We start from the raw sequence: 20,157 nt of genomic DNA, 5'->3' as shown, positions 1-20,157 counted from the left end.
AGTTATTTAGAATGTTACTCAGTTTCCAAGAATTTTGGGATTTTTCCAGTTACCCCTTTGGTTTTGACTTCTAATTTAATTCTATTGTGAGCATAGAACATATTTTGGATGACTTTAATCTTTTTAATTTTTTGAGACTTATATTAAGGCCACAAACATGGTCTATCATGCCAGGTACACTTGTAGCAGGAAGGAGGATCAGAAGAAAAATAGACTAGGCCTGCGTTCTGATAAAGTAGCAAGGAGGTAGCAGAGAGATAAAACCTGAGTTCTGATAAAGTAGCAAGGAGGTAGCAGAGAGATAAAACCTGAGGAATCTAAACGTGGAGAGGGGAGGGGGAAAGTCATGATGCACTACGGTAAAGTAGCCTATAGAATTGTATATAACCATATATGGACTAGACTTGGTTCTGTGACCTGCTTGCAAGGATATATAAGGTGAGACCCCTTTGTTTTCAGGGCTCAACCTTGGACACGAGTCCTGGGTCTGTGCCAGCACAATAAAATGTTTCCTGCTAAACTGCCTAAGTGTCCCATATCTTAGCTTGAGATTCCCGCAACACACTACTGTTTTTGGGCAATGGGTTCTATAAAATTCAATTTGTTAATAGTGTTTCAGATATATTAACTAATCTCTTTGTTACTCCAGTTCCAGAAAGAAGCCTGAAGTAAACAAAAAAGTGTACCATCCTGTGAGCTTTGACAAATCCATATAACCAGTGAAACACAAACTACATCGAGACTTAATATTTTAACAATTGATAGACCTCGTCCCTATTTGTTGTTTCCCTTTTTCAGAGTTTTCCAGATTATTTTGTTTCCTTATGTAGTTTTACCTATAACATTTAGACTGTTTTGTCCAATTCTGGGATAAGGGGTTGACTGGGGCAGGGCAATACATTGGAGATATATTGCATTTATCAATGACCTTAAAAAAATAACTTCATTCATATTGAATCTTCCTATCCCACAACTGATGCTTCTGTCTACTACAGTCTTTCAGGTTTTCCCATAGTACTGTCAAGTTTTTCTCCTACAAGCATATACAGTAAGTGCCAAAACAGATGGAAAGAGGTCGTGAGCCTCAGGACAGTGACTGCCCATAGGAAGGAGAGTGAGGGTAACAGAATGGGCTCTCTGCTTCTGTCTACAGCGTGCAGCAGAATCTCATCTTAACTACTTCTAGTTGATGGGCACATAGGTGCTTCTTATAAAACTTTCTATGTATTTAAAATGCTTTTAAAAACAAAAAACTTCGAAGTCAGTTTTGATAGAAAAATTTATTGCAAATACAGTGGCTTGTTTCATATTACAGTAGCACATTCTGGTAAACCAATGGCTATCATTAATGTATATTACAGATATAAAACTATTTTTTACATATGTACATTTCCAGTGTGGTGACATTTCAATGAGGAGAAGATTGTATTCATAATAAACACCATCATCCCTGAGTCCATGACCACAGATAGCCCAGTCTCTGAAGGGGCTCGTTCACCGTTCATAGTGAGGGAAGTCTTTCTGGAATGTGTGTATAAACTCACCATTGAGAGTCCAAATGAGCTGAGCCAACACAGTAACTGAAATGTTAAATCTGTATAGCACCCCAATTCTGCATCTCAATCTTTCCAATAAACCATACAACACTGAAAGTATTTAACCACTTTTTCTTAGTTCTTTGCTGAGAGCCCCCAGAATCATTCTCAGCAGTGAGCATCAAAACTGGGGATGTGTAACACAGGGAAATTACCCAGGACCCCTAATAAAAACAGTTTATTGTACTATGCCTGCTTCCCCAGCATCTGGCACATAGCAGCAAACATTAAATGTTTGTGGGGTGAATAAGGAGCCCCAGTCTTTATGTGTCTGAGGGTACATGGCTAAGGAGCCATAAAGCATTATGGCATCAGAGTGGCTTGATTTTAAAAGATGTTCCTCAGATGAGCTCTAGGAAAACTATCAGTCTTTACACAGAGAGGGATGCTGGGGCAATCTTACTGATGAGTTTGTTGAGAGCTTGAACTTTTTCTTCCAAGATGCGGTTTTTCCTCTCGGCACCTCGTTGCTTTTCTTCTGTGACCTGAAGAGCTTTCATGAGGTGAGCGTTTTCCACATAAAGCTCCTTGAGCAGCAGATTGGATTTGGTGTTCTTTTCAAACTAGAGAGGAGAGCGAGCCACACATTACTGTGAATCTGGTGTAGAAACACTGTGCGGCCAGCCCCTCCCTCATCCTTCTGCATCTCCCCCGCCAGTGGTCTAGCGGTTCTTGCAGCTCTGCCACAGAAACTGGATACTATGGCAATGTAAGAGAGAGGAACTGAGAATCTGCTGAACTATGTGGGGGAGAAAATTTAAGACAACTCCATGAGAATCATTTTTGCCACAAAATGAAGACCAGAAGCCCTCTTGTTCAGTGCAATGTAAAGCAATGAAGACTTCAAGTCCCCAAAATGTGTGGTTCATCTCTGCTCTGCTGTTGTGTTGCCACACGATGCACTGAGGCATGAGCTGGTCACCACGCACAGTGGCCAGAGGGGTTGCAGTGATGGGGAAACAGACTGTTCCATTCGGCAGTCCTTGCCACAATCTTGTTCAAGACAGGAAGACATAAAGACCTAATCACTGAGTTTCGCGAGTCCTCGTGGAATTCACCCATTCAGCAGGCATTTATGGACGTGCGTGTGCACCCACTACTGTGGCAACATCCCTGATCTTGCAGAGCACACATTCTAACAAAAGGGGCAGAGGGAAAAGAAATGCATGCATGAACCCAGCAGGAAACGGGCAGCTGGGGTTGATATGGTGTGTGCCATTTTGGGCTGGGGTAAACAGAAGGACCTCTAAGGACATATGGACAGAGATATGAATAAAGCCAGGGAGTAAGTCAAGGCTGGGTGAGATCGTGGTAGCAGAGGTAAGAACGTGCAAAGATCCTGTGGCTGGCACATACTTGGGATGTACTGTGGCTGGAGGGAGATGGAGCGGGAGGCAGGGAGGGAGTATGGGAAGGGGCTCAACTGTGAGTACTTTAGAGACCATTGTAAGAATTCTGCCTTTTACTCAAAGGACATGGGAGACTGAATGGTTCTGAGCAGAGGAGGGACAGGATAGTGTGTGTGGTTTTTTTTGGCAGTACTGGGATTTGAACTCAGGGCCTCATGCTTGCTAGGCGGATGCTCTACCACTTAAGCCACTCTATCAGCCCCATGTGTGTATTTCAAAAGGCTGGCTATGCTCCTGTGCAGAGTGTAGACTAGGGAGGAGGTAGGAATCCCATCAGGAAGCAGGAGATGAGGTGAAAAGTAGCTGGGTTTGGTATCACTTTGAAGGTGGTGCTATCACTAGACATGGACACGGGTTGGGGACTCAGCCATGGCCCCAAGGTCTTCCACCTGAGCCAGTGGCAGGGAGGATGGGAAGACAGGCAGCAGGCAGCTGTACAGACAACTCTGAAGGATATTCCTTAAGAGGAGGGGAGAATTGGTGGGCTGGGGGAGGGCAGGGACCTCTAAAAGTCCTAGTGGTGGGCAAGTCTTCAGCAGGTGACTCTAGAGGGGGCAGCCTTGGCAGAGGTAGAAGACACAGGACACAGAATGGCAATATGTCAAGAGCGCATCAACAGGTTCTCCTTGGGCATGTATACGCTCCCGTGAAGTAAGCAGCAAAGTCACAGCCCAGAGGTTAGAGGAGCTGGGGGGTCAGCGAGGAGAGAGCAGAAGGGAAGGGGGCCCCTGCAGGAGGAGGGGTGAGAGCACCAAGGAAGCAACAGGGGAAGAGACTGAAGGGAAGGTATGGCAGAGTCAAGGGACTTAACCAGAATTAAGGTTTTTCAGGCAAGGGACAAACTGAGGGTGAGTGCAAAGGAGTGACAGCAAGATAGAGGGAGGGCCCACACACAGGATGGCTCAGACAGGAACCTTCTACATGACTGAGACATAAATGAGAGGAACAGACACCTCCTCCCAGAGGTATTTCAAGGTGGAGGATAGATGCCGTTGGCTCCAACTAGGCATTTTCCGTTGAGTTGAAGGAAGACATCTGTCTCTTCAAACAAAAATATCTGTTTTATAAGATGCAGCATCTAGCACATTGTTTCCCTATGAGAATTAATTTGGTTTCGAAAGGAATAAGTCCTGCGAATCAGTATTTTCTAGGTGGAGAAAGACTCATTTTGTTCCAAATAGGCCTATGCAGCTAACTTGAAGAAACACATGTATCTCTTGAAAGTAAATCATCTGTGTTAGAACCAGGAGGTTCTACCACATTGTTTCCCTGTAGAATTAGGTTAGTTTTTCAAAGGAATACTTCCTGGAACTAAGGTGGTGGAAGGTGGAGATAGACTCTGTTTGCTCCTTTAAAGTCTATTCAGCTGAGGTGAAGAAACCCATGTATCTCTCCAAAGAAAACCATCTATGTTAGAAGCCAGAGCATCTAACACATTGTATTCCAGGGAGAACTGTGTCAGTTCTGGAAAGGAATGCTTCCTGCAACTTTGGTGTTTCAAAGTGGAGATAGGCTGGGTTTGCTCCAAGTAGGCCTATTCAGCTGAGTTGAAGTAACACATGTTCCTCCCCAAAGAAAACCATGTATGCTAGAAACTGCAGCATTTAGCACCTTGTTCTTGTGACAATTAAATTAGTTTTTGAAAGGACTATTTCTTGCAACGTAGTTGTTTCAAGGTGCAGAAGGTCTCTCTTTGCACTAAGTAGGCCTATTCAGGTGAGTTGAAGAAACACATGGATCCCTGCAAAGACAATCACCTATGTTGGAAGCCGCAGCTTCTAGCACATTGTTTCCCTTTGAAAATTAAGTAAGTTTTTGAAAGCTAATCACAGTTTTCAGGTTGGAGATAGGCTCATTGTGTCCTAAATAGGCCTACTGAACTAAGTTGATGAAACACATGCATTCCTAGAAAGAAAACCATCAAGGCTCAGGATCCCTCAGGTAAACTGAACATACTCAATTACTATGGAAAAGAACTATTTCTCCAGGTTTCACATTTCTCTTGAAACAACTGTGGCCATTTCTTCAAACAGTGAAAGAAGCTCTCCTGGAGAGCTGACCATGACCAAACCCACCTGTGTGTTTCTCCCTGTCCCACCCAGCAGGCTCCTGCAGGGCCTATACCTTGCCCCTTCCTTACCTATGCAAAGGCCATAGGTAGGAGGATCACAGTCCAAGGCTGGCCTCAGGGAAAAGTAGAAGACCCTATCTGAAAAATAACTAAAGCAAAAAGGTCTGGGGGTGACTCAAGTGGTACAGTGCCTGTCTAGCAAGCTCAAGGCCCTGGGTTCAAACTCCAGTACTGCCAAAACAAACAAACCAAAGTGATCTTGAAATAATTCCCCTAAAGAAAATAACAATGTACAACACAGCATGGGGTGTGTAGTCAGTAAAGTGAGTCTTCTGTGGATTCCTTTTAATTATTACTCTTTTAAGAATTTCTCTTTTAAGAATAAATTCTCTGCTGAAGTTTATTTAGATCCCTAGATCTAGCTGATCCAAATGACCAGGGAGCTCCCTGGATTCTGTGAAAAGGTAGTCAGTGTCTTCTGGATTAGCTGCTTGCACACCTGTGAAAGGAAGACTGGTTCCAAGGGAGGATGGGAAGGAGGCAAGGGCTGTCTGAACTCACTTGTTCTCTCAGCTCATCCACTTTTTTCCGCAGGAGCCATTCCACATTCTGCAGCCGCATCTCTGCCTCTTCCACTTGCTCTTCCCTGGCTTTCAGCTGCTGCTTGTGTTTTTCCTGCCAAAGAAGATGGTGATACATCAATGTTTATATTTTAAAAAAGAATCATCTCCAGGTTTATTAAAGTGAGAACTGACAAAAATGCACACACGAGAGTGATGTAGGTCACCTGCCTGTGCAGAATGGTGGTTTAGAAATGTCTGTCACAAGCCACAAAGCAATCATCTATAGATCAGAGACAATCTGTAGCCTCTATCCTCAAAGAACTGGTCCCATGATTTTAATTAGAAATGACACAAAAAGTGGGTCTCCCTTACTGCATTATTACCATAGTCCCCATCTTAGGTCACTCTATGGTAGTGTGACCTAAAGACAAGACTATGTCTGGGAGGACCTGCAGCCCATGGGCTGAGGGAACTTCAGAGTCACCGGGCTCCGTGAATCATAGCCTAAGAGACTCATCTCCCCTCCCTAATCCATCCTCGACACCTGCTAGATAGTCCCTTGTCACAAGAATCGGGGTCCTACAACTTTGCCATCAGCTGGCCCTTGGGGCCATCTTCCAACAGCCAGCTTGGAGCAGTCAAGTCCACACTCACCTGCTGCATGTCTAATTGCTTCCTGGTCTCTTCCTTCTGGAGGCTGAGTAGGTGCTGCAGCTCAGCCACATGGGCCTCAGGCACCAGCTGGCTCATCTGTTCCTGCAGACACTGGGCCTTCCGTGCATGCTGCAACTGTGCTTCCTCCAGCCTCAGGTGGGCACTGCACAACTGCATCTCAGAAGGACAACAGTTCGGGCGCTGACTGAAACTCTGGAGTCATCAGGAGACTCAGCAAAGGCACAATAAGTTATTCAAGGCAACCCCCACTGTGAGGGCAGTAGGGCTCCTTCCTTCTCTGTGGTATGACCCCAAGTGTGCAGCAGTACCCAAGGATCCACAGCCAAGTTCCCATCAGCCAGGGCACCTCCATGTGAGGAAGATGGGAAAGCTTACATATGTCACCCTCACAATAACAGTGCTGGGACTTCATGCTGCATCCACAGAAGGATCAGTGTCCTTCTGCAGCCTGCCTTACAGGACCAGAGTGAATATAACCTGTGCAAGCTGCTCATGGTAATACGCCTTTAGATGAAGAGTTCACATTTAAGAGACTTAGCTATGGTTTGAGTCCCAGAGTGTGATTAACAGAGAGTGGTTGAGGGGCACTGAGGCAGGTATAGAATTAACTGCAGCACCAAAGTCCCTGACCACAGATCTGAGTGCACAGAGTCCACTGAGTTTGTGAGTAGTCACTGTCCTGGTCCATTTTGCTCTGGTTATTTTGGAGATGAAGTCTGGAGAACTATTTGCCTAGGCTGGACTTGAACCACGATCCTCCCAATCTCAGCCTCCCAAGTAGCTAGGATTACAGGTATAAGCCACTGGTACCAGGCTAGTCACTGTCATTAAACTATGTAATTTAGCCACCTGCTATCATTAAGCAATTTAGGCAAAACTAAACACAATTTAAGTCAACTTGACTCTGGAGGCTTCATCTAGAATACACAGAATTTCCTTGGTATCCTAAAAGAACTGCTACTTCACACCGAGAGCTAATGATTTACACCTGTAATCCTACCCAGGAGGCAGAGATCAGGAAGATTGTGGTTCGAAGCCAGCCCAGGCAAATAGTTTTTGAGACCCTATCTCAAAAATATCCAGCACAAAACAGGGCCAGTATAGAGTTGTTCAAGCGACAGAGCACCTGCCTAGCAAGTATGAAGCCCTGTGTTCAAACCCCAGTAAAAAAAAAAAACCCGGCTACTTCACCCAATTCACCACTGAGACTTCATAGGTAGGAATGGGAACCACAGGTCCATTAAGGGGTTGCATCAGAGGCAGGTGTGATGTGACCACCTCAAGAGAAAGGGAAGGTAAATATCTGGGCCTGGTTAGCGCCTGACCAGCTGTGTGACCTCCAACTGGCCCAGCAGCCTTTCTGGGCAATGCTCTCAGCGCGTTGTTAACACTGCTGGGCTAGGACTAGACCAAGTGCCCCCAACAACCGCATATACCCACCTGGTCTTGAGTTTTTCCAAGGCTTTCTGTCAGCTGTGACTTTGACAGTCTCAGGCTGTGACATTCCTGATTCATGTGTTCAAGTTCAACTTCAAGTTTTTGGATTTGGTCATCCTATTTTTAAAAATACAATTTCATAAGCACAAATATCTTAGCAGTCTGATGCATTTAATGTAGAAACTTCAGAAAATTACAGAAAAGAAATTGCACACTTTAAATATCCTATGACCCCGAGTCCCACACCTGACATCCTGTTATAATTCCTTTGCCCCTTTCTGCACAAGAGCATTTTTATCAATAAGTTAGTATCAGAAAATATATATGCTTGTCCTGTATGGTGCTTTCTTCCTTACTGTATCTGGACATTTCCCTCCCACCCTGAATGTTTCTGGAGAACCTGGTTTTGATTTTATTTTATTTTTTGTGGTAGTGGGGCTTGAACTCAGGGCCTATACCTTGAGCCACTCCACCAGCCCTTTTTTGTGATGGGTTTTTTTGAGATGGGTCTCGTGAACTATTTGCCCGGACTGGCTTCAAACCACAATCCTCCTGATCTCTGCCTCCTGAGTAGCTAGGATTACAGGTGTGAGCCACTGGCACTCAGCTAGAGAACCTGGTTTTTAAAGGTTCCGCCACAATTTACTCATTCACCTAGTGTTGATCATTCAAACAGATTCCAGTTCTGTTTTGCTATTACACATAGCACAGCAATGAAAATACTACCAGCTAATTCTTTCTGTAACACTCTTGGATATAATTCCCACTAGCAGAATAATGAAGTCATAGCATATGGACATTCCTGAGGCTCGTATATATTTTGCTAAACTGCCTCTGAGAGGGTTGTGCCAATTTACTATCCTATCATCTGCATTTAACTCTGCTGCTTTCCAGATCTTGTGGACTTGCCAAAACTGCTCAAGTCCACCTACTTCTCCAGGGCTTGTGAAGCCCTTCACTTCATTGCTGGAGGTGCCCTCCTAGGGTTTGTCCTGACCTGTGTGCAGCTGAGTTTTCACTGCCAGGTTCCCAGGCCCAGCTGCCCTTCAGGGCCTGCATGGAGCCACCAGGCCCCCTCACCTTCTGCTCCTCCTGGAGCCCCGCCTCCTCCAGCCTCTGCATTAACAGTTGAATGGCAACTTGATTTTTCTCCTTCTCAGCCTGGTGGGTAGAAGCCTCTGCTTCCAGTTGAAGGACCCTGCAGTTGAACTGTGACAATTCATCCTTGTATTTCTGACTCTACATCAAAAAGGGTTAAAACACAGACTGAGAAAAATGCCTTTAAAACAACACCTTGATCTCAGGCTTCCATCCTCCCATACTATGAGAGAGAAATCTATGCCGGTTAAGTGCTGGTCTGTGGTATTTTAATATGTGATCCTTTGGACAGATCACAGCTAATATTCTACAGTTTTGCAAAAAGTTACTAATGGGGAAACTGAATGAATTATATAAGGAATTTTAAAAATATTTCTTACAACTACATGTGAGCCTATAATTGTCAATAAGAAACTTTAAAAATAACAGAGTAAGACATTCTAGTACACTATTGCACAGTAGGCTGACTATAGACAATAAAAATGTGCTGTTTATAAGAGCTAGAAGAAAAGATATTAAATATTTTCAACATCTTTGAAGAGTTTGAAGAGTTAGCCATGTTTAATCTGATTTAAACATTGCATAATGTATGTATGTATCAAAACATTACATAGCATCCTATAAATATCTGTAATTTTTATGTATCAGTTTAAAATTTTAATTGTAAAGATGACACATTCCCATCTGTGTGTTAGATCTTTAACAATTCAGTTAGAAATCTATGAAACAGGACCAATTACCAATGACATTTCTGGATGGGAGCAAAAGATGAGCCAGTGTAGGTGATTATGCCCATACAGGCTGAGAAGGATGTCTACATGCAGGGTAAAGGGACACTGATCAAACAGTAAGTATAAATATTGAGATGATGGAAACCAGGCCTCATTGTTGAAGAATTACAAATATAGAAAGAAAACTGGAATTATCCCTGTGACATTAGGTGGACTATGCAGATATAGGTTTGGATTTATAGTTTTTAATATGGAGATGTGTATAAATAAATATACTTAAAACTATATATATGCATGTGTGTATAGTATGTAAGCACACACATGTTCCCTAGCTGTATCCTGTCCAAAGAACACAGCAGTCACTTTGAAGGGCTCCCACTGGCCAAAACTGGGGCAATCTGAGCATTATGATAAATGGTGATGCTATAACCCACTAAAGAGTAATGTAATGACATAAATGAATGAATAAAGGGGAGAAGAAAGCCTTTCCTTACAGGAGAATGCCAACTAATAAAATTAAAAGGACAGAGTAATATTAGTCACTAATTGGCATAATTGCCACTGTAACTAACTCTGCCAAGAAACAAAAGGGTACTAAAATTCACAGGTGAGGGTTTGATAATGAACAGGATATTTACACAATATCACAGTCTCACCCCATAAAACACTCATTTGTTACAAAGGGAAAAGTAACTTTACTACAGAGAATCCACTTAACACATTACCCAAGCAATGAAAGTGACATCACCAGTAATGGGACAAATTACTGTATTCTTTAAGGGAGAAATGAAGATACAACATCACTTCTGAGTTGTCCCTGCTAAAAGAGAATCTGACTCAAGTCACAAGAAGACATCAGACAAACCCAAATGGAGGGACATGCTACACAGTTAGCACCTGTAATCACTGAAAATGTGAAGGCCCCAATAACCAAGGACAGACTGAACGAGGGAACTAAATGCCATGTCATTCCCAACATTCTAAACACCCGGCAGACCTGAGTGGGGTAGAGTGTCATATTCTTGCCAAATTCCTGAGTCTGAGGTAGACCTGGGGCGGGCAACTCATTTTCAAGTCTTTTAGGGCAAGTTCTCAACTTCCTTTTTGTAACTGAAATTATTTCATAATAATGTAGAAAGCTTTGTGCCAGGTATCAGTATTGACCTGTGTATTGAGCTCTTCCATTTCAAAACAGGCCTTTTCTTTGTCTCTCTTTAAAACCTCGATTTCCTTCCTGTTGAAAAAGCAAAATTAAAAATATTACTTCTCACCAATTGGCATTTTTTTTCTTGATCATCACCCGTTATGACATCAGCAGCTTGGATCTATAGCTACAGGACAGACGCTGCCACTGCCCTGGGACTGCACAAGCCACTGTCACCATCTCTGTGCCACTGATGCCACTGCTGCTGCTGATGGGAAGGAGGATGGACCCCAGCCAAAATCAGGGGCCTTAGGAATGCTAAAATGTTCAGATTTGTAGAGAAATAATACATTCCTAGTTTTGTAAGAACAAACAACCCCTGTGAAATTCCCCAATCACATACTATTTTCTTTTTTTTTTCCTCAAACAAGCAACTATTCACACCCAGGAATATAAAGACCCAAACAGCTTTACATCTGCAGAGGTCTGTTGTCAAAAGGGGTCCTAGCAACACACTCAGGAAAGAAATGATTTCTTTTAGCAATTTTTGCAGAACTATAATAATTCAGTAACACCTGCTCTGGATTCTATACTTGAAACATGGCAATTTTATCAAGTCAGAACTATATCCTTAGCATTTTAGAGCTGAGCTTGTCTTGAAATCCACAGCTGGAAAAAAATGGTCAAACTATCTGTGGACAAAGCTATAGGAGTGACAGAAGAAATCCACCCTCACCCCAGCACACTCTCTCCCTTCCCTGCTCAGGTACCGGCTCCCTCATGCTTAGTGCTCAAGTCCTAACACCATCCCCCCAAACCCAGCCAAGCTCTGGCTCACTGACCTCAAGACACCTGAAGTAAACCTTGTAGAAATGCACAGGTGAAACCATCATCAGGCCATAACCAGGCTCTACTAGCCAAAGTGGGCCCCAAGTAGCACCTCCTACCCCTCAAAAAACATTTGCTTCCCTTAGCCCGAGTGTAACATGAAACATTTCTGTGGGGGTGAGATGAGTCTGTACATCGATTTCAAAGGCCATGTCCTGGGGCTATTGACGGGGTGCCAACCATGTAGTGGGGTGCACAAATCAGGGTGGCTGCCAACCCATGGAAGAAGACCAAAGTTCCCCAGCCTGCCAAGTCTGCTCATAGATCAAGAAGCTCGCCCCCACAGGGCTTCCTGGAATGAGGACTGATCTGCGTACTTCTCTCACTCTCTATACCACTCCTGCTAAGCTTATCCTAGAAGCAAACAGGCCACAGCCCCGAAGGTCTGGAGGAACGCCTCACCTCTGTGCGTCATTTGTGTTCTCTGCAGCATCTAGTTCCAGCTGAACCCTTCTCAGGTCACTTCTCAACAGACTGTTTTCTTCAGAAAGCCTGTCAAACTGGATTCTGTGTGCAAAATTGAAAAACCCTGGTAAGAAGTGGAGAAGCCAAATGCCACCTCTGCAGATGGAAGCACCGAAAACTGTGCAATCTCCACTCCCCTCCCTGGGAGGCACCCACACTGTCTTCTCCCCTCTACAGTGGTGACATGCTCTGGCCTGTATCTGCCAAAGGCCATGCCATAAGAAACACAATTCTTAGCCTCTAAACTGCACTCCTGCCACAGCTCATGACTGCATTCAGCACCTTGGTCTTCTACGCTTGTTTTCACAGCTGACTGGTCCCTAACGTCCCATAGCCTCTGCCAGAACATGTGAAGTACCAGCTACTGAGGTCAAGTGCTGGGCGTGAGCCCTCAAGGCTGGCAAAGGACATTCGTCCCTGCCAGTGAACTGCAGTGCAGAGCTATGAAACAAGGAAGACCAAAGCACACGTATTTTACTCTCAAAAACTGAAGCGAAAGGAACTCCTCCAAACTCACTCACTGAGGCCAGCAGCACCCTAATACCAAGACTAAACACCCCACAAGAACACCACCAACTCAGATCCTTATGAACACTGACTCCGAGCTCCTCAACAGGCTACAAACCTTATTGTTTAATGGATACAGTTTCTGTTTGAGATGATGAAAAAGATTTGAAAGTGGATAGAGGTGACAGTTGTAAGACATTATGAATATTTACTGCCAATGAATTACAAACTTAAGATGGTTAAATAATCAATTTTAAGTTAGACATTTTATCATGACAAAAAAAAAGCCAATGCCCACTGATACCCCCCTCCCAAAGTAAAAGACTGATAAACTTTTAGCTTAAAGGACATTAGAGATATGATAACTAAGTGCATATTATAATTCTTGATTGGATCTGGGACAGTAGGAAACAACTCATAAAGAACACACTGGAACAAGTGTAGAAATCGGAATGTGGAGATATTAAAAAATAATATTGCATTAATGTTAAAATTTTCCTCTATCCAAAGGATATCATGGACATGTAAGAGATTGACTCTGCTCTTACAAAATAATATACTTATCTGAAATGAATCAGGACAAAAAAAAAAGGAGTGTGAGTGTAGACAGAGCAGGGTCACCATGGATGCACTCAGGCCCTTGCTGTTCTCTAAACTGTGGGTTCAGATTCTCTCAAAACTGAATCTGACCGGGATCCTCTCTGGACTTTGCTTTCTCTTACAATAAAGGCCAAAAACCTAACTGTAGCTTCAAGATCCATGTCTGACCCTTGCCTAACCCGGGGCCCTGTGGCTATAGTGGACTTGGGGACTGGTCCTGTATGTTTATCAGCAAGACCTACATGCTAGCAACTGTGGCCAAGGGGACCCTGGCTGATGCTGGGGACAGACCTGCCCTATCAGAGCAGGAGCCAGGGCTGGGGCTAATGGGGTGAGGGGGCAAGGGAGGACCTCTGAGCTGCTGAACCTTTTGACTCCTTCTGGTCACCTGTCATGTGTGAACTGGCCCCTCAGTGGCACTGAGCACAGGTGATCCTCCCTTCTGGTGTGGAGAGGCCTTTCCTGAAGACACCAGCTCCTTATTTCCCTCCCTCTCAAGGCTCCTCCCAGTCTCTCTACTGACCTAGTTCTCTGTAGGAAGCAGTGTCACAGGCTCCTCAAGCACAATGGACTTCTGTCCTCCTCTTCTCCTGTGAAGGCAGGTGGCACTCCTGAGTGTCCACTCCTTTTTGCCCAGATCTGCCTACCATAATCTCTGTTGATTTGGCCTCCAAACTCCTGCATATTAACTTTCTGCACTTCTTAACTGCTGCTCTGGCCTGAATCATTATCGCTTTTTTTAAAACTGAGATTTGAACTCAGTACCTTGTACTTGCCAGGCAGGCACTCTATCACTGGAGATACACTCCCAACCTGACCACTGTCACTCCTTATCTGACAGTCACAACAGCCCTCTCCCACCCCCACCTTCCTAACACTCATGGGCTAGCTCCTGCAGCTGCCTGGCCCAGGCCCCAACACTTTGCTCTCAGAAAACCCTCCACATTCCCATGAGAGCATGCTCCTGTTCAACCCACACTCTCACAGCCCTCACTGCGCTGTCTCCCCATTTGCCAAGTCCCTCTGACCCGGACCTGGCTGTTTCCCCATGCCTGGTGCAGGGAGGGTAGCCTCATGGTATCCCCTGAAGGTGGCAGCTGCTGCAGCATCTCCAGTCTCTGTGGGTACCGAGCCCTTCATTCAGCCTCCTAGGCAGTGCCTAGGACAGCCCAGAACACGGAAGCACAGAGGCCCTTTCTGCAGACAGCCTCTTTGGTTGCTGTCCCTCTACCAACACAGGGACCTACTGAGTCACTGCAGTCTCCAGGGCCAAGAACAGGGCCTGAGACACTCAGGTGTGGCTGCAGCCCTCAGGTCCCAGCCTCTCTCAAAGTCAGCAGGAACAGGACTCACAGATGACCCACAACTAATGTGAGGCCTCCAAACAGTTCTTGTCCTTGTGAGACCTGAGGCAGGGAGACCAAAGCCAGCTGAGCTGCCCCAGAAAAGCCCTCTCTCTGACCACTCACTGAGCACTCAGTGAGAAGGGTGCCCAAGGGACAAGACTAAGCACATGATGCCTACAAAGGCGCAGTGCTTACAAAGCTAGCCTGATGGTCTTAAACCTTGCCAGTGGGGAAGGACCGTGTAGCAGCATAGAGTGACAGGCCAGTGGGTTTAGTAGGACAGTCTAAGAATGGGAGAGACCACACCTGTTGTTCTCTCTTGAATATGCTTCTTTCTCAAGAACCTGGACAACATCTTCCAGCTGCAGAAGTTTGGTTTCCATATCGTTCTTCTCTCTCTCCAACATCATTTCAGCTTCTGTCTTCTCCAGGGTGGCAAGGCGCTCTGGCACAGCCTCCTGTGGGTCTGAAAGCTCAGAGCAGGGCAGGAAGGGCCCCATCCTGGCAGCTTCTCCACCAAGCTGGATCCCAGTCTCCAGGGCACCTTCAGCGCTCCTGGCTGGCTCTTTTAAGTCTTGTTCCTGACCTCCCCCGGGGGCCAGCTCCCTGCTTAGGCTTTGGTCTCGCTCTTCCAAAGCGGCTGGACTCAGCTGCAGATGAGCCAGGGAGGCATCTCCTTCTGTTCCCAACAAGGGCAGTTCCTGGACGTCAGGCAGGCTTAGGCTTGTTGGGGCCCCGGAAGAAGATGCTGTATCCTCTGAGATGGCTCCCTCATTTGCCCCATGTGGCTGCATATGTGACCTCCTGTCTAAAGGGACAGAAGCTACCTCCTCAGCATTGAGTGGACCCTCATGGTTCTCTAGGAGGATGGGGCTCTCTGTGGACACCAGGGCCAGGGCTGGATTCTGCATGGCATCTACACTGCAAGGCACATTCCCCATCTCTTCACCAGCCCCTGTGGCCAGCTGGACTGGTGGCTGCTCCCCACTATCTGGACATAGGAACTTGAGGCTATGTGCCCCCTCCAACTGGCTGTCTACCCCAGTGGTTCCATCTTTCAAGAGGGCGCGCAGTGCCTCCGCCTCCTTGGCAAGTCCCACCACCTGCTCCCTGTAGGAGTGCTCCAACTTCTCTTTCTCCAGGGCGAATGACCTGCAAATCTGCGCCTGCTCCTCACTCATCACCACCTGCAGCTTCAGCTGCTGCCTCTGACAGCGCGCCAGAATCTCCTTTTCCCTCTCTTCCCGCTGCCCCTTCTCCAGGTGCAGCTGCACCGCCAGTTCTCTTGCCTGCCGCAGGTGTGTCTGCAGCAGCTGGTCCTTCTCACACTGGTGCCGCAGGGATAGGCTCTCGCAGTGGGCGGCATGCTGAGCTTCCAGCCAAGATAGCTTATGGCTTAGCTCATCTTCTGCCTCTCTCCTGCAGAAACACGAGTCACACACCTCAGGCTCTGCCAGCTCAAGCCCCAGGCCCTTCCTCTCAGGGAAGAAAAGGCCACAGGGCTCCTGTTCTAGCCATCTAACTCCTCTCTCAGCTGGCTTTCTGTGTCCTAGGCCCAGGGCTTCCAATCTCTCAAAGAATCCCCCATGGGATCTGCAGGGGATCTGATCCCCAGGGGTTAGGTTCCACACACAGAAGACAGCATGGACACCAGCTGTCATGTCTGATGGTCTAAATGTAAAGGGATTACGATTATGCAGAATCAGTCCCTCAGTCACACTGGCCACACTGCAAGCGCTTAATAGTCAAGTGTGGCTGGCAGCTACCAAACCGGACAGAGCAGACGTGGTCAAACCCATCATCACAGTGAGCACTGCTCACACACAAGCAAAACTGCCCTTGAAAATCCCATACACTGCTGGGCTGAGGACTTTGGCAGCCCCAGGAGAATGGCATGGAAGTGAGGTGAGGACTGGACAGGAGCACCAAGTTGGCAGAGTATGCTGTGCACTCTGACTAGGGCAGGGGACAAGTGAAACGGGCTGGATGTGGCTCCCCCTCCGAGTGGAGGAGCTACTGGTGGCCTAGTGAGCAGATTCCCAGGAATGAGGGCCAGAGGCCTCCAGGACCTGGGGTGCTCGAGCATGTGGGCAGGCACATCCTGGATTTTAAGAAGTGGGGCTCCCCCATACCTAACCTTCTGCCACCTCCTGGGGGTCTGCCGGAGGCTAAATCCAGTATTACATGGCCTCAGGTTTAAGAGGAAAGAGCTTAAAGCTCAGGGAAAGCACATGACTAAAAATAAGTCCTCTAGCTTCCAGGGCAGGGCAGCTGGGCTTGGCATGGCTGATGCCATTGCGGAGGAGAGGGTGGAAGGAGCGCTGACTCTTCCTCATCCTATCTCAGGCACTCTGGCCACCCCCAACTCCCTCCTACCAAGGACAGCGCCCTCCTGGGCTAGGTCAAGGGCAGTACCTCCACATGAAGGTCGCTTGACCTGCTGCTATCACTGTGGTGAAGGGCAGCTGACATCTGCACCTAACCACCCCAGCACAGCACCCACATGAGCCATCTGTTCAGTCCAGGTCAGTGGGAGCCAGTGAGTGGGGGGTGCCATCTTCTTTCGGGGGGCACTTCCTCTACAGACTGTGTCCCAGTAACCAACAGTAACCAGGCACTGACTGAACCAAGTGAGGCTCGTGGGACAGAGTGGGCAGGTGATATTCCTTACATAACTCTAACACGATAAAACACAAAACACCATAACCCAGGGGTTCCAAAAAACCCTTTTTCTCCGTGGTACAAATGTTTCAGCCTTCTCAAGAATTCCATTAATCCAAATTAACTGACTTCCCCACTTGCAGGGGGGCAGTTTGGATTTTCTCCATCTCCCCATAAGATGTCCTGGAAAACTAGAATGCAATAGTAAATAACGCAGAATATGTTGGCCTGGCCTATCAGACAAGCCCAAGGCAGAAGGGAAAGAAAACTGAGTTAAAACTATACAGTAAATAACTGCACATGGTACCCCCTGCCTATAATCTTAGCTACAAAAAAAAACAAAGATGGGAGGACTATGGTTTGAAACCAGCCTGGGCAACAACAAAAAGAAAAAAAAAAAGAGGCTTGTGAGACCCTATTTCAAAAAATAGAACTAGTTGTGGTGGCTCATGCCTACAGTTCCAGCTGTTGGGAGGATTGTGGCCTGGAGCTGGCCCCTGGCAAAAGTGAGACACTATCTGAAAAATAATTAAAGCAAAAAGGGTTGGGGGTGTGTCTCAAGTGGTAGAGCACTTGCTTAGCAAGCAAAAGGCCTTGAATTCAAACTCCAGCATCACACAAAAAAAACAAAACAAAACAAAATAAAAACATAAACGCAACAAAGGGCTCCACTGTCCAAGCTCTATTTAACATATATTTTTGCCAGGCGTGATAGCTCAGCTCTATAATCCTAGCGTCTTGGGAGGCAAAGATCAGGAGGATCATGGTTTGTGGCCAGCTAGGCAAAAAGTTAGCAAGACCCCATCTCATCCATTGGCTGGGTGCAGTGGTGCACGTCTGTCATCCCATCAATGTGGAAAGACACTTAGGAGGGTCATGGTCCAGGCCAGTCTTAACATAAATTGAAACCCTATCTCAAAAATAACCCACACAACCTGGTACCAGTAGCTCATGTCTATAATCCCAGCTGCTAGGGAGGCAGAGATCAGGAGGATCATGGTTAGAAGCCAACCCAGGCAAATAGGTGGTGAGCCCTATCTTGAAAATATCCAACACAAAAAAGGACTGGTGGAGTGGCTCAAGTGGAAGAGTGCCTGCCTAGCAAGTGCAACACCCTGAGTTCAACCCCCCAGTACTGCCAAATATATTATATATACATATATTTATATATATATACACACATATATAGTTTTTAAAGTAAAAATTCATAGACAACAACCTGTTCTTTCAGCCCTCAGCTATCTCCCCAGAGAAAACCTAACCTATTCACAAGCACTACAATCCTGAGTAGTTTACCTAAACCTAATGTCAAGTTTTGGTTCTTATTGAAATGTCCTGGGTGTGAACAGATGGCCAGTGGCTGACCTTATCTGCTGCAGCTGGCTCTGGTGTTGCAAGTGCATTTCCTCCTGCAGTCGCCGAGCCAGGCCGCACAGCGCTTTTGCGCAACAGTGTGCCAGCCCGGCCTGAGCAGGCTCTGGGCTGTGCACCAAGTCCCGCAGCTGCTCCTGCAGGCCCAGGATGACCTCCTGTGACTTGGCGTACAGGGCCTCCAGGTCTGCTTTCTGGTCTTCCAGAATGCCGACTGCACGCTGGTGTGCCTGCTCCATCTCCTTTTTATCCTTCTCGAAGTTCCTCTTCATGACCTTGATTTCCCTCTCATAGTAATTTACCTAGACAGAAACACCAGAAGTGCTAATCACAAGGTCCTAACAATGACCTAGCCGACAAGACAACACAGAAATATGAGGCTATCAGGCAGGACACCCAAAGAATTGATGACCACACACCTGACCAGGCCCCACGGGCTAAAAAGGGATGGCAAGGCAAATGACAAGTGATGCTACCAGGGGGCCCAGAGTGGCTGTGTGCATCACATCATCCCCATGACTTTCACAGTGACTCTGAGGAACGTCCAGCAGGATGGGTCAGGAGGCTTGGGGTCAAGCTGGGTATCTGGCTAGGTGGCACAAGGAAGGCAAAAGGTGTGACAACTACTAAGAGAAATAAGGACCCTTCAAAAACTCAGCAGGTGGTCTTCAACATCCTGGAAGCTGTGACAAGAGGACTACTATCTAGATACATGGAGCTTGCCATCCCAGAGCTTCCAGTGTGAGTTCTAGTATGGCTTCCTGGACGTGAAGCCAGAGTCCCCAGAGAAGGCAAATGCCAGGTTTCTCACAAGAACAAGACCAGTCACTTTGACTGCAGACAGTGGATGAGTAGGGAGGTCTGCCCGTCACATGGCTGCCTCAGCACCTCATGCAACACACAGGACTCAACCCAGACCTTCCCCAGGGTTCCTCATTCCTATGTCCTGCTTCCCTCCAAAGACGGTCAATTTTATTTGTTTCTTTTGTTGTTTTTGAGACAGGGTCTTGCTATGTAGTCCAGGCTGACCTTGAACTCACAATCCTTCTGCCTCAGCCTCCAGAGTGCTAGGACTATAGGCATGCACCACCACACCTGGCTCTTATTTTTTCTTTACAAAATATCCTCCCCAAGTGGGTTGATTATAAGGCAGAGGGTTCTGAGGCAGACATTTGGCAATGTTGGCTCAGCAGAGCAACAGTGCCTGGTGTGCAGCCTGTGGCCCCACTCTCTTACCTTGGTCTCCAGCTGGATTCTGAGGTCTTGGTAATATTCCTTCACTTGCTCCATCATTATTTCAGTCTCTAAACTCATTGGAGTGGAGTCGCCCACAAACAAAATGCCTGCAAACAAGGACATTTGGCCGCTATCATACTCAGGATACCCGGGTCCCTTCTGAACCCTCCAATCTGACATCCGGATGGTATTAATATTTTCATCACCTGAAGAAAAGACAGCCTTTCTACCCGCACTGTGTGTGTGAGGAATTTAGTGCTGGAAGAAGGGTCATGCTACACTCTGAAAGTTACCATTTCTTAGAAATCAGCAGCTCAAGTCTCTATCTGAGCACAGATTACTTAGCGAAATGGGAGACTC

At 46.4% G+C, this 20,157-nt stretch overlaps 1 protein-coding gene across 7 annotated transcripts in view; it reads right to left on the bottom strand.

Moving 5' to 3' along the window:
- Positions 1 to 1,265: 1,265 nt before the first annotated feature.
- The window catches only part of Ninl (ninein like), a 120,047-nt gene continuing 101,155 nt past the window's right edge, over positions 1,266 to 20,157 (bottom strand). For 4 of the 7 annotated variants that reach the window (XM_074074193.1, XM_074074198.1, XM_074074196.1 and 1 more), the window contains 10 exons: positions 19,798 to 19,904; positions 18,556 to 18,863; positions 14,836 to 15,948; positions 12,014 to 12,118; positions 10,744 to 10,813; positions 8,831 to 8,989; positions 7,754 to 7,867; positions 6,293 to 6,505; positions 5,637 to 5,750; positions 1,266 to 2,158 (listed from right to left, as the gene is read on the bottom strand). In XM_074074193.1, the coding sequence (XP_073930294.1) occupies positions 1,967 to 2,158; positions 5,637 to 5,750; positions 6,293 to 6,505; positions 7,754 to 7,867; positions 8,831 to 8,989; positions 10,744 to 10,813; positions 12,014 to 12,118; positions 14,836 to 15,948; positions 18,556 to 18,863; positions 19,798 to 19,904 (2,495 nt within the window). In that variant the 3' untranslated portion in view covers positions 1,266 to 1,966. The remainder of the gene's footprint in view (positions 2,159 to 5,636; positions 5,751 to 6,292; positions 6,506 to 7,753; positions 7,868 to 8,830; positions 8,990 to 10,743; positions 10,814 to 12,013; positions 12,119 to 14,835; positions 15,949 to 18,555; positions 18,864 to 19,797; positions 19,905 to 20,157) is intronic. The other 3 variants (XM_074074194.1, XM_074074195.1, XM_074074199.1) reach the window with 3 other exon arrangements.

The sequence above is a fragment of the Castor canadensis genome, chromosome 5, assembly GCF_047511655.1.
Source record: "Castor canadensis chromosome 5, mCasCan1.hap1v2, whole genome shotgun sequence".
Lineage (NCBI taxonomy): Eukaryota > Metazoa > Chordata > Mammalia > Rodentia > Castoridae > Castor > Castor canadensis.
Note: the sequence above shows the minus strand (reverse complement) of the source record. Positions and strands in the feature narration are given on the sequence as shown.